Here is a 15,145-nt window from a genome sequence, read left to right as displayed (position 1 = left end):
CATATGCAACAGATTTAACATTAAGAAACTCATATTTTGTCCTAGGTTGTCCTATCCAGTGTCAGCTTCCGTGTGTGTGTGTGTGTGTTCAGGGGGCCTCCCTTTCACAGGAACTGTTCCTCTTCATCTCTGATGCTGTTGCCCTTTCATTTGCCTTGCCCTTCTGGGCCCAATCCATACCACCAACCAGAGAGAGAGAGGTCAGGTGACTGCCCCGTCACTGTTCACTTGCTTGGGGAGGGCAGCTGATGAGGCAGTGACATAGAAAAGGGCATAGGGATCTGAATTTTGCCAGCGGACCCCTGCTAAGGTGCAGCCTTCAATAAATGCCTAACAATGTCAGCCCTTTATGCCAGCCCTAGTACCATCCTGAGACTTCAGTATGTGGCATGAATGTGAACGGGAAACCAAATAAATAACTGAGCAGCAAAATTAAAATTATTATAATTTGTGCTAAATACAACTGAATCTAGTAAAGCAAGTACTTTTATGTGTACGTACAGCTTTCTATTTCCAGTGTACAATTCTGCTCATCTAATGGGTATCTTCGCAAGTCCATCATGCAAGCTGCAGTGGTTGTAATTCTGAAACAAAATGCAACAATAGGAACTTTATAAGAGCAATAAATCAACAGTCCCTTAAATAGATATAACATTAAAAAGAAAAGAAAAACAGGAACTGATAAGTAATGTGAGAGAGGTACTGAATCGTTTGCTATTCCTTCACTAGGACTAAGCTCATGGGCGGGCAGCCTGTGGCCCACTGGGCTCCCCATTTGTCTCATCAGGCCATTTGGGCAAGGCCATGCTCACCTGTCCTGCACCTTTCATCCTATGTGGGGCTGGTAGATGTGGCTGGGACAAAAATGAGTTTGTGGGCACCTATCAGCCAGTTCTTGGGACTTCCAAGCACAGAGCAGGGCTCCTTGAAAGCGAATTGCTTATCTTTGCTTGAAGAGGACCCTGCACAGCTGAAGCCCCGATAATCAGCAAGTTATCAGTTACACAAGAGAGCTCCCCTTCAGAAACTCCTTGGTGCAGTTGAGGGGACCAGAAGCAGCAGCTAGGATTCAAAGTGCTTCCTCCAGGACTTTGAACCCAATTTCCTTCTATTGAAAAGTGTTTTTCGTTTCTTTTCACAGAAAGCCACCCATATTAAAAGAACTGGAGGATGCACTTTGAACACAAGCTACTTTCTCTGCAGAGGAGCACCCCACCCCCTTTAATTTTTAACAAGTGTCAATCTTCTGACATCACTGTGACTTCAGGAGTTAGATAAGGGGTGGTTGCACCCACCCGTCACAGTTGGACCATGAGGGGTGGAGAAGATAAGGATCCGGTTCACTGGTTGGATCCAGTACTGTACCCCAGTTTAATGTCTCTATTTCTGCACAGCCAAATGCAGCACAGAAAGATACATGGCAACTCTGTTTTTACTTATTCATTAAATATTTCTTTATTCTGCCATATCCAAAACGTTAATGGTAATTTTCAAAGGACAAGGTTCAATGCTAATAAAAGACTATCCTTGTTAGTTTAGGAACCTCGCCCCTCAAAACGATGAAGTAAGCTCAAAACGATACACCCACTGAAATTCTATAATGTGGGGCAGAAAAATGGAAACCTCTTTTTCAGGGGAAGAACAGTTTTGAAAAATTGGAACACATATTTGAACAAAGTACTAGGCCTGGAATTTTCTGCAAACCTTGATGTCAAGCTTATCTTACAACCATTTTCCTTTTCTAATCCCTTACTCCTTAATCTCAATGAGAAGCAAATTTTTTTTTACCAGTTCCACTAAAAACATGATTCCCCGCCCCCTTTTTGCATATCACATATATATCACACACATATACGCTCCAGGTTTCCTAAAGTAAATAAACAGATACATAAACAGATACATGCAACAATGTATATAACTCTATACAAATTACTTCTGTGTTGTTATTTATAAAATGATGATGAAGGAATAGAGTACCATATGGGGCATGACGCTTATACCTACTATATATGGTGGGGTTGTGTATAATTTTGCATATAACTGAGCTTTTAAAATAATATGCAGATGGCTGAGATATAGAAGAAGAAGAAGAATTTGGATTTGATATCCCACTGTATCACTACCCGAAGGAGTCTCAAAGCGGCTAACATTCTCCTTTCCCTTCCTCCCCCACAACAAACACTCTGTGAGATGAGTGGGGCTGAGAGACTTCAGAAGTGTGACTAGTCCAAGGTCACCCAGCAGCTGCATGTGGAGGAGTGGAGACGAGAACCCAGTTCACCAGATTACGAGTCTATCGCTCTTAACCACTACACCACACTGGCTGACACTTGCTGCAAGAGGTGGTCCAATGTGGGCAAAGCTTGGTTGGATTAGAAAACTGCTACATTCCATGCTATCTCTATCACAATACAGTGCTACTTAGAACCAAAGACATTATTTGTTAATCTAACACATGCAGGTTGAGGATCAAACTGATTTGACACAGAAGACTATAACCAACAATCATGTGGAAGTTCAGTTAGCATGTCTACTCAGAGGCAAATCCCACTGAATTCAATGGAGCATCCTCCTAGGTAAGTGGGTGCACAGTTGCAACCTTAACGTGTGGTTTTTAAACAAGTGCTTCAACATAATGCTTTATTCATTGACTTAGAAATTTTGCTACTCTGTGGCTTGATCATGTGAGCTTGCTATGGAGTTTGTCAGAAAACTTGTCCAATGAAGTTCAAAGCAAACAGTTTCATTGAATGAGGGAAAACAGACTGATCAGCACTGGTGCGGCCAAATGGAAGATGAATTGGGGTGATGGAGGAAAAGCTGCAAAAGATTTCTCAAGGGTTCACATTATAGCATGCAGGATAAAAAAATTAACAAAACTCTTAAGGACTGAAACAGCTTCTGAAGAGTGCCTTTGCAGCTGGTCTGTGGCTTCAGGGATGAATTCCTTTTTACCAAACATCTGCTAGCACCCAGCTAATTCCCCAGGCAAGGTGCTCAAGACTATTTACTACAGGGAGACTGTATTTCTCCAGTATGACAGCAGCAGCTGTGACTTAACATGTACAAGTAACACCAAATTATCCCCCTTTTGAAAACCATGCTACCTTAAGCTAAGGGGCAATCAAGCTTGTTTTAAAATGCACCATTCTGGTAATTATATAATCCTATTTATTTGTTAAAGAAGTGGAATCGTTTTGCAAGCAGTTCCAGTTTAGTGCATCGGACAAATAAAAGACCTGAGCTTTTCTGCTTGCATCAAGTTCTTTACGCAAACAAATATAAAATGATTTGCTTCAATAAATCAAGGGAGCTCCTAGCCTTTATCGTGCATTTGCATGCATTTTAAAATGAATATATGTGGCCAAACACACTTTAAATACTTATGGTACAATGCTTTTCTCTGTGGTTTTGAGTTATATGCCTGTATTCCTTATACTCCTATATTGTTGATATAAAATGTTGCACAGCTTGCACACTTGGAATAAGCAGCATATTCAAGGATTTTTTTAAAAAAAATAGATAAGTATAACAAAATTTAGCCCCAAGTTACACTTACATGACCACTGTAAACTTTATAATGCATTCCTGTTTTTGTGTACAGTGATACCTTGGTTTATGAACTTAATCTGTTCTGGAAGTCAGTTCTTAAACCAAAGTGTTCTTAAACCAAGGTGTGCTTTCCCTTAGCAGTGCAGGACTCAATTTACAAATGAAACACACTCAACAGGAAGCAGAACATGTTCTGCTTCCAAGGCAAAGTTCACAAACCAAAACACCTACTTCCGGGTTTGCAGCGTTCTTAATCCAAGTTGTTCATAAACTAAGCTGTTCTTAAACCAAGGTACTCAGAACTAATTATAAGAAAGTTCAATGGGATTTACTCCCTGCTAAGTGAGTTTAGGGATTTCATCTTTACACATAAATCTTCACAAAGGAATGTTCTACCACTTGTTGATGGCACATTCAAGGACCTTTAAACGTTCCTTTCCCCTTGTTTACAGGAAGCTTGTGTTGATAAGGGCTACCTCAAGCATCTTTGCAATAAGCCAAACCAAGCAGCTCAAAACCTAGGCTAGTGTTTATGGAAGTTATGTATCAAAGAAAGGAAGGAACAGTTATTCTTCTTTCTTTCAATGCATAACTATGTAGCAATACCTGACTACAATACAAGACCGATTCTTTATTGCAATATAACTAAAGTTGAAACCTTATCAAACAGTGGCTAATTGTTTTCAAATGTTGTAGACTTTGTCTGCCTAAATGCATTTGGAAATATTGGGTTGGTTTTGATACTTATCTCTTCATAAATGTTATAAATAAACAAGTCAATACATTGAGAAGTCAGTTTGTGTTTATCTCACATTTTGTCCATTTCTTAAGCTGTGACCTTTCTCTTTGAAAATGTGCAAGCTGACTATACTTCAGGAAATCTAAGTGTTCTGTGGCTTGACATATTATTCACAATGCTCATGACCATGGTAACTACCTTAAAATGGGGTGAAAGGGAAGGTGGGAAAGAATAGGATTGTATAGACAATTATAGTTTTCAGAAAGTCATTTTTGTTATCCACAGAAAGTTATTTTTGTTATCTACACCCCACATTTTAAAATATGCCTGTGGCTCCTACAGTTATGTCTGAATTTGTCTTTCTGAGTTCTTTCTGTATGAACATAAAATCTGCAGTACAGTGGTACCTCAGTTTACGAACTTAATCCGTTCCGGAAGTCTGTTCTTAAACAAAAACCGTTCTTAAACCAAGGCGCGCTTTCCCTAATGAGGCCTCCCACTGCCGGTGCCCTTCCACCATTCAGATTCCATTCTTAGACCGAGGTAAAGTTCTTAAACCAAGACATTATTTCCAGTTTTGCAGAGTTTGTAAACCAAATCCTTCTTAAAACTGGACTGTTCTTAAACCAAGGTACCACTGTATATCTAAAGAGTCGGCTTCAAAAACTCATCATCTGGAAAGAAAAGCAGACCCACAGATAAAATACAGGACTTCAACCAGAATCCAACCCTTCTCTCCTTCACAAGCTGAATGATCTAATGCAAGTAATAGTAGCTCAGCCTCCACCTGTAAATAATGAAAATAATGGGTTCTGGAGAGTGAACAGGATATAGATTATACATTACTACAGTGGTACCTTGGGTTGCATATGCTTCAGGTTACATACACTTCAGGTTACAGACTCCACTAACCCAGAAATAGTACCTCGGGTTAAGAACTTTGTTTCAGGATGAGAACAGAAATCGTGCTCCGGTGGCGCAGCAGCAGCAGGAGGCCCCATTAGCTAAAGTGGTGCTTCAGGTTAAGAACAGTTTCAGGTTAAGAACAGACCTCCGGAAAGAATTAAGTACTTAACCCGAGGTACCATTGTGTATAATTTTTTAAAAACCTTACCTAAAAGTTTAAAAATCTAAGGCCACAATTCAACCCCCCTCTGCATCTGTGACGCCACAGAGCCACTGCTATATCTGCAGTCCTGCTATTCATAGCAGTGGCAGAAGCTGCAGGGGAAGGTAATCCTTGGGCCAGCTTGAGGCTGGTGCAGTGATCGGGCCTGGCCTGGGCTCAATACCAGCCAAACATGACTGTGGAACCCACTCAGGATCCAGCAGATCCCGAGTCAATTCAGCCTCTCTGCTTTGGGGCTTTCCACTCAGCTCCATTGATGGGGGCCTTGCCAATGGGCTTCACCTGCACATCAGGTGGGTGGAAGGGGGAGACATTTGTATATTGGCAGTGGGTGGGCAGCTCATGTAGCAGAAATGAGCAGTGGAACACTTGAGCCAAACCCTCTATAGCCCAGGATAAGGCTAACCGTGCTGTCAATATGCAAATCATTTAACCTGGGTGAATTCTGACCAAACCATCCCATCAGTGGGAGTGTTACAGTTGACATCAGCAGAGCTTGGATTATTTCATCTCTCTCTCTCTCCCCCCTCCCCCGTAATGTAGTTTTTATTCATTTTCATCTTGAAACTGCTTAACATGGCTGTATTGAGATATATCTTTGTTTACATCAGAGCGTATGGCATGCAACTATTACATAAAAATAAAACAATGACAAAAACTTAGGTAAACATTTATGAGTATATTAACAAAGTTGTGTTGAAGTGTATATACCAAAATAATTACAGTTATAACAGCGACAAAACGATGCATGGTAACATGTATTGTTTAGATTGGCGACCATAAGTAAAAGGTAATTTGTATCAATAACAATTGGAATTTATAGGAAGAGGGGAAGGGAAAAATTAAAATGCATACTTCTTGCACACCAGACTGTGCCATAAACTATGGACACTGTTCTGTTATTCTGTAATCAATAAAGGCATACCAGACTGCATAGAAATAGTTGTGTTTCTTTTGACCTCTTGCTGCTTAGAATTTTTGTGTCAGTTTTTTCCAATAATGCTGTTTGCCAAAAAAGCAGAGACATCACCTTGCCAACAAAGGTCCATATAGTTAAAGCTATGGTTTTCCCAGTTGTGATGTATGGAAGTGAGAGCTGATCACCAAAGAATTGATGCTTTTGAATTATGGTGCTGGAGGAGACTCTTGAGAGTCCCATGGACTACAAGAAGATCAAACCTATCCATTCTTAAGAAAATCAGCCCTGAGTTCTCACTGGAAGGACAGATCGTGAAGCTGAGGCTCCAATACTTTGGCCACCTCATGAGAAGAGAAGACTCCCTGGAAAAGACCCTGATGTTGGGAAAGATGGAGGGCACAAGGAGAAGGGGACGACAGAGGACGAGATGGTTGGACAGTGTTCTCGAAGCCACCAACATGAGTGTGACCAAGCTGTGGGAGGCAGTGGAAGACAGGAGTGCCTGCCGTGCTCTGGTCCATGAGGTCACAAAGAGTTGGACACGACTAAACAACTAAACAACAACAAATCTCTTGCCCTGCATGCAGCTAGAAGTAGGTAATCTCCATTAAATGCAATTGTTGTGACTGTCTTCAGAAATTGCTAAAGAAGTGCAGGCATCTGAATGCATTGTTATTTCACAATGCAGACTGCACTGCCGGGCGAGGAGGCAGGCCCCTTTAAATCCCAAAGAAGGGGACCCAAGCAGAAACAACACCAAGTTTCCACCTGGCTCTGCCCTCTGCTGATGCCTCCTAAAGCCTGCCCACAATTGGGCTGACATCATGAGAGGGGTAAAATTTGACTTCCCCATGGCTGAGGGGAACATCTCCCATCAGCAGTTGGGAGGCTCTGAATCAGTCTGGCACCAGCAGCAAGCTGTGAAGTGCCACAACTGTCTTACACCAGCACAATGAGTGGAATTTCCACACTCAAGTAGCAAGACATGCCGTGTTTGAAGAGCAACATGCATACAAGTAGTGTACTGGCTGAATTTGCAGATAGCAGCAACGCTCAAAGCTGCTGTTGGTAAGGTTTTTATTATTATTTTAAACTCTGTACAACATGTCACAGTTTCATATCATTTAGATTAATATTATTAGTTATGTAATTAGACATATACAACAAACTAGTGCTTGAAAATAGTTTGAAGTAAATACCCTTGAGCTGATTTAATTTCTACAGAAATCTTTGTAATTTACATCTACTCGACATGTTTAATAAAATTCCAAGACTAAATTGCGGATAGAATGGAATTAGCTCTTACAATCTGAAGAGATAATGTAAGCATTTGTTTTCTTTAAGAGATTTGCTGCTTTCAGCAATTTGTCTTCAGAGCTTGTGTTTATTTGTTGAACTGAATTAAAGGTTGGCATGACATGAGCAACTTAACATTGAGTCATTATTTACTGCTGCTGTTGGGCTTTGGTCTATATACAAAATGTTGCTATGGTATGGCATTGTTAACCTGGGTGCCAGACCCCTCTTCTCCTCGGATCTAACAAATGTTAGAATTTAATCCAGGGTTCACATTCTTGGAATAGATAGGCTACCCTCCTGGTGAGGTGATAAACCTGGGTGATGAGACATTAAGGGGAATTTAGGGTGTTAAGGGAGATTAAGGGGCTTGGTACAAGATGGCAAATGGGTGGGGCCCCTTCTCTCAATGGATAAAGCCATAATTGAAAGTAGAGAGTTTGGGGAGCAGTGATGTGACCTAGAAGTAAAGCAGCAAGCTGGAGAGAGAACCAGAGCAACATTTGCTTTCTGTTTGAATTTAAGGCTGTAGCTATGGGAGAAACAAGACCCATTCTGGTGTGTTCATGCTGTGAAACCCTCCAGCATAAGCTCTTAAAGACACCACAGTTTCTGCTGTACCTCATTGCCAAAAGGAAACACAAATCCTGGGTAAGAACCTGGAACCCCTGGAATCTTGCAGCGCTTGGATAATGGGGTGGCATGCAACACCGTGGTATTATAGCACTGGCTACTGAGGCAGTAGTAGAGAGGCTCTGGGTTGCTCATATTTTTCTGGGAAATGAGCAGGAATGAAAACATAACGAATCCTGCTTTCGCTAAAACGGAATGTGTTTTTCATATATCTTGCTCCTTTCACAAACAAGACCATAGCAAGAAATACAGCTTTTTATTTCTGAGACTGGGTAGTTTCTCAGCCTTGATGCTTTTGGACTAATTCAGGGTTTGCATCTTTTGGGGGGCAAGCTCAGGAACTGTACAGCTTCCTCTTTCAATGTTAGGGAAGTGGTAGATTTTATTGCTTCAAGGCTGGGGAGCTGTTAGGCCTCATAATCTCAAATAAAGGTGTGCATACCCCACCCCTTGCATCAGTATCTGTGACTTTAAAAACAAATTCCAATGTGTTTCTGAGTTGCTCTGTGCTCTGTCCACTTGGATCTGTGTTTTGAATTCTGAGCCACTCTGTACACAATGAAGCTCTGTGTTTCCCTGTGTAATTTCCATCCTCTTTGGCCAAAGTGAGCGAAGTTTACAGAGGAGACCCTCCAGCATGGATTCAATCTGTCCAGGGGTTTCTGGGAGAGTGTGGAGTGTAAAAATGTTTTGAAAATGAAGCATTTGATGTGAACTGAATCAATGAACCCTTAGTACAAACAACTCTGATCTGACTTGGGAGGTGAATAAGGGCAGATTCTGACATGCTGCTTAGTCAATAAAATTGTGCCCTGATTTCACCCAACACTGGTGCCCAGTTTGAGTTATTTCCACCATACTCACAAGCTACAGGCATGTGCTTCCCTGGGCACTGCTGCTTATCATATGAATCAGTGTGATCAACGGAAAGCTCCCCTGCTGGCACTGATATGGAGACTCTCTATATGACTGAACTGATTCATGAGATAGCAGCCCTAACTAGCAGCCTCCCACATGGTGACTTCAATAGGAGTTTCACTTTACCTTGTGATTCATTATCAGTGCTTTGGATATTCCACATTAAATATATTACACACTTTTCATTGTCCCACTAACACAATGGCATTAAGGTACCAGAAAGGCATGTTTGTCTGAGGGAACTTCCATGTAGAACCCCAGAGATAGGAGGGAATGTATGCTCTGTTGGGTTGGGAGGTAAAAGAGCAGGAAGGATGAGGAGTTAAGTTTCACACATGACTAGACCTTGGAGTGCAAGTCTCAACAGACCACATGCTTTTAAACGAATGTTTGATAGATACTTGGATATGAGTTGATAGCTTAAATTTTGAAGCAAAGAAAACCTGGCAAAAGTACCTGGCACCAAGTACCTTGGTTCTCGAACTTAATCTGTTCCGGGAGTCCGTTTGACTCCTGAAACTGTTTGAAAACCAAGGTGCAGCTTCTGATTGGCTGCAGGAGCTTCCTGCACTCAATTGGAAGCTGCATCGGGAGTCGATTTGTTCAGGAGCCAAGCCGTTCGAGTGACAAGGTACCACTGTATTAGCAATGTCATTTATTCTCTGGGGGAATCTTTTAGAGAAATGCTAGAGGACGCATGATAGGTGGCAGAGGGTCTATGATAACTTAACACCAAGGGAACAAAGGTCAACAGCACAAAACCAATACTGGAAAAATCTTGATCACGCTGCTACATACCTGAGGCCATACAACACTGTACCATCTGGATGAAGGCGAATCATTCGATTCTTAACAGTAACACCGTGCACAAATGATTTCTTGTCGTTTAGGAAGTAAGTATCAGGCACCCATAGTTGATCCGCTACTCGGTTATCAAGCGTAAGGTTGAGAGGAATCCCAGCATAGGCTAGTCTTTTATCTCTCCAGTATTGTTGAAAATACATAGTTAGTGTGTAGTCCTGGTGGAGAGAAGAGAAGAAACTTAAGTCATATATATCACACTTCTGAAATCAAGTTTGTACATTTTCTTTGTCTGATACACTTCATTCTAAGCCTAGCTTGTGTTCAACATTTGAGTCCTGTTGCATAGCACCGTGCGATTCTGTGTAATTAAAATGTCACTGGGTCATTGCTTTAAAAAAAAAAAAAACGTGTAGGGAAAGTTTCAACTTTTTATTTTCTTCCTCAAATGTCCACTGATAAATCGCTAATATTTTTTTTGTGAGGGCTGCTGCCTTGTGTGGTGTAACATTTGCCTCTACGGGAACACTTTTGGAATTACTTGTATGGAAGGAAGCATGGGAAAGAAGCTGCACTAGAATTGGGCATCCATCTGAATTTTTCAGAATCCCAAATCAGACATGAATTTCTCAGGGGATACGATACAATACTGCAAGACGAAAAACTATCTTTGGTGGAGAATGATTGTCACTACTGTTCAGAGAAATAGCAGTTATATTCCGTTCTCAGTGCTCATGAACAATTTCTATTAGTGCATTGTCAGAAGGACAATATACCCCCTGGTGTTTTCTGCAATTTCTGATGTAAAGGATAGGAACAAATGCATTCTCTACCAGTTATAGCTTAATTAAAGCTTGGTTTTAGTAGTAATAAAATTGCAAAGTATTTTTATTGGCCTCTAATAAGTAATTTGGAACCAAAAACTAGATTACTAAAACCCACAGGTATATGTGTAGCACCAAAACCACATTATAGTGCAATATTAGTAATTTGATTAAACTAGAAGCAGTCTAAAAGAACTCTGTGTCTCTGGGAAAAAGAATAAATAGCAGGAAAGGCACGCCACAGCTATCTAGTACTCTCCCAAAAGTTCCATCATATTCCCATTTTGGAGAAAGAGAAGAGAAGAGCTTCCTGCTCAGTAACTGAAGATGAAGCTGCTTTCATGCTGACTTCATAAACTAGTAGCCTTCAAAACCATACAACTCTGTGAACAAATATTTAAATACATAAAATACTGAAACACTTGTGATTACCTCTCCAAACTTTGCCACACTGTATTTTTCACACACAATGCCACCCATAAAATATTTGTTTTATCATTTATCGCAGTGTAATAGAATTATATAACAAAGCTGGTGGAGAAAACATGGCTCTCCCATTATAGAAAAATAAAAAATTCTACAATCTCAATAATTTTACAATCAGCATTGTAAAAACTGGAAAGGGGCTCCTATCAACTTATTAAAGCAATTTCCAATTTGGAATAAAATTACATTTATTTAGATGAGGAAGAACAGATGGCCCCAATATTCTGTTTTTTTATTATTTTGCAGCTCACTTCACAAAGAAAAGTTCTTAAAAGAAGTTGGGAGGGGGAGAGAACAGGGAGTTACAGTGTTAAGTTTATTAAATAAAGTTTGGTTTGTGTTTCTATTCTGAAGGTGCTTGTGCATTTATTCATATGTAACAGGATATCTTATACATAAACACGAGTGGAAACAAGGTTTGTTCTCTTTGGAACAAGGATATTTCCTTTCAACTTTCTTGAACTGAATAGACCTTTTTAAAGAGGAAATGTTCCCATCAGCTTTTTTATCCCGAGACTTTGAAAATCTCTGTGTTGCAAAACATGACCATCAAAGTTTCCCAGATTATTGCCTTGCTACCTATATAGTGGGCAGGAGGCGCTCTCTCTCTCTCTCTCTCTCTCTCTGTTTGCAGGTCCTTTAAGAAAAGAAAGTTTATAACAGTTAAGGGCTTCTTATGAATAGTAACGCTGGTGGTGCTGTGGGTTAAACCGCAGAGCCTAGGACTTGCCGATCGGAAGGTCGGCGGTTCGAATCCCCGCAACAGGATGAGCTCCCGTTGCTTAGTCCCTGCTCCTGCCAACCTAGCAGTTTGAAAGCACATCAAAGCAAGTAGATAAATAGGTACCACTTCAGCGGGAAGGTAAATGGCATTTCTGTGCGCTGCTCTGGTTCGCCAGAAGCGGCTTAGTCATGCTGGCCACATGACCCGGAAGCTGTACGCCGGCTCCCTCGGCCAATAAAGCGAGATGAGCGCCACAACCCCAGAGTCGGCCACGACTGGACCTAATGGTCAGGGCTCCCTTTACCTTTACCTTTATGAATAGTAATAGGTCAGTGCCAAATCAATTACTTATCTCTGTTGTGCTTCTTTAAGTAAAGGAGCAGGACAGTTAATTTTGACTTGTTTTACCTACCTCAGAGCATATTTTTAGCTAGTGTTGGAAAATGTGTTGGCTCCAAATGAAGGCCAAGTGGCACGCCAACATTTTTGCAGGTCTCTAGCACAATGAAAGCAGCCTCCCAAAGTGCATGCCTTTTGGTGTGAATAAGTATGCCAACAACCTCTTTGGTGGGTATAAGTGTAATGAGAAAGGTTGCCATATCAACCAGTGTTAAGAGATACTGCACGCAATAGAAGGTTGGTTGGCATAGCAACAAAAGGCACAATATCTTCATTTTGGCATGGGAAGAAAAACTAACCACAAAGTACTAGGCTTTCAGGCATGGAAAGAGAAGGGACAGAGCAATAACATGAGATTGTTTTTGTTGTGCCACAGTCTCCTGTTGCCCAAATGATATAAAAGCTTGTCCATTGAAGGAGCTATTCCTGCAGTTATAAGTTGCATTCTGGAATATTGCTTTAGTGAGAAAATGTAAATTGGTCATAATTTTTTTTAAAATGCTTACTATTTCTAATCAATAATTTGGCTTATTGGGGCTTCCAGCGCAGTTCTAATGACTGAATAATCTAAAAATAATCCTTTCAATTTCAGCAGGCATTCTAAATAAGTTGTTCTTTATGTTTATTGATTGCTGTGTAAAATGTTTTGTGAAAAGCTATTGGAAACAAATACAAAAAAAAAAATCCATGTTCAAAGGAATGTTCTTAAGGTAGGCTTAAAAGTAAAGAATTTTAGAAATTTATTTACTTATAATACAGTTTCTATTATTTTAAAAGTACAGTTTCTTTATACAATTTACAAAATTGTAAATTGATGTGAAAATTCCTGAGCAATGGATTTATTTATGGAATAAATACATAGATGTCCCTTCCTTAGTTGATGCCAGGCAATGTCAGTGGCCTTCAACTTAGGAAATTAAGGTCATACACCTGGAGCTCAGAAGATATCACACGGAAGACAATACACACAGATCTCATGATCTGAACACATTGTGTACTCAGGAAATCATCTGTTAGGCAAGCAGTCACATAACAAGTAAATGATTTCCATTGATTCCTATGGGGAAATTTCTTAGGTCTTACGCAGTACAGATTCTCTCCCCCCACTAAATCATTGCAGCTTTTATTGTTGTAGGTTGTTTTGGATGCCCTTTGCCTGGGGAAGCAGTATAAATATTTTAAAATAAACAAGAAATGAAAAAAGAAGTCTCTTCATTCTCACAGCACAATGCTTTACATGTCTACTCAGAAGTCAGTCCCAATGAGTTCAATGGGGCTTACTCCCTGGTAATTGATGCAAGATTGCAGTCCTAGTCTGAGTCCAGCACCCTAGCCACTACCTCTATGAATATAGCGATGCCACTACCTCTATGAATATAGCGATAGGACACCAAAATTCCCTTCCTGATTAAAATGGTCCAAATGAATCGCAAAAGATTCATAGTGCATTCGTATACATGTTTACTCAGATGAAAGATCTACTACAGTTGATAGAGCTTACCTCCAGATAATTGTGCACATGACCGCAAACTCAGTGACTGAAGGAATATGTCCATTTCCTTTCCTCTTTCTTTCTCTTACACACCGAAGTGTATAGCAAAAGGGGGCATGATACTGTACTGGAAGTGGCAAGCAAAGGCTAGCCAATGAAGAGTAGAATGGTCTGCTCTCAACTAATCACAGAGCATTTAAAGATGCACCTCTGTCATTTATCCTTTACATGTTTGCTGCAGGAAGCTTTGCACAAGCAATATTCCCACATAAAACAGATACACAAAGATATAGCAAAGGTACTCGAATATTGCATTTAAAGACTCTGTATCGCAATGCAACCTAAAGGAGTTGAGATGTGTAGGTGGCATTTTTCAGGATCCAGCCATTCCAGGTTGAAAACATCAGGAGAAAGACACAACTAGTAGATTGAGACTGTTGACGACAGCTCTTTTAAAAAAAGGACCAGAAAGCTAAATACCCAAGAAAACTACCATTCAAAAGACAAATAACCTTAGGCTCAGCAAAGCACTGAAATTGCTTTATGCAGCACAAAGTTTATTTCCTTTTTAAGCTAACACTCTCGAGGGGATAGATTATTTGGAATCATTGTAACCACTTTAAAGAAAGGAACAAAATGTTCAAAGACAGTTGTGACTGAACCTGAAGTAGCAGTGGCCAGATGAGGGCCTTGCTTTGCTTTAGCAAGAGGAGGCAGGGGGAAAGGATTCCTTGAAGCTGTCATCTCATCTTTGAAGTAAACTCAAACCATATTTTTTTCAAGCTTTCCACTGCCATCCAAATAAACTTCAAAAGAAGACAGACATTTCTCAGCCAATCTTTGAATGCTGCAGTTTCAGGGGAAAAACCCTGTATCAAAATGGTCAAATGGGGCTGCCCTCGCAGTCGACTTGGAAACTTCAAACTGCAGTGGCCAGAACACTAGCTAGCAGTCCATTTAGATTCATATAACCTGTTTTAAAACAGTTGCATTGGTTGCCAGTTCATCTCCAGGGCCTTTCAAGGTGCTCACATTAGTATTTGAAGTCCTAAATGACTTAGGCCCCAAAGAGACTGTCTCCTTCCCTACAAGACCCTGATGGGTGTTTAGATTAGCAAAGAAGGTCCTCTCGGCTGTTCCACTGCCCTCAGAAGTTTGGGCATTGGCAGTTGAAGAGAGTGCCTTGGGATCTCATGGCAAAGAGGGGTTAATAAGTATTAATAATAATAATCC

At 40.5% G+C, this 15,145-nt stretch overlaps 1 protein-coding gene across 3 annotated transcripts in view; it reads right to left on the bottom strand.

Annotated features, from left to right (window-relative positions):
- The window catches only part of GABRB3 (gamma-aminobutyric acid type A receptor subunit beta3), a 198,314-nt gene that overhangs the window by 19,288 nt on the left and 163,881 nt on the right, over positions 1–15,145 (bottom strand). For 2 of the 3 annotated variants that reach the window (XM_081001393.1, XM_081001394.1), the window contains 2 exons: positions 9,985–10,205; positions 502–584 (listed from right to left, as the gene is read on the bottom strand). In XM_081001393.1, coding sequence (XP_080857519.1) covers positions 502–584; positions 9,985–10,205 — 304 coding nt within the window. Of the gene's footprint in view, positions 1–501; positions 585–9,984; positions 10,206–12,433; positions 12,598–15,145 lie in introns of those variants that run through there. The other variant, XM_081001395.1, reaches the window with a different exon arrangement.

The sequence above is a fragment of the Podarcis pityusensis genome (assembly GCF_964106645.2).
Source record: "Podarcis pityusensis genome assembly, chromosome: 4".
Taxonomy (NCBI): domain Eukaryota; kingdom Metazoa; phylum Chordata; class Lepidosauria; order Squamata; family Lacertidae; genus Podarcis; species Podarcis pityusensis.
Note: the sequence above shows the minus strand (reverse complement) of the source record. Positions and strands in the feature narration are given on the sequence as shown.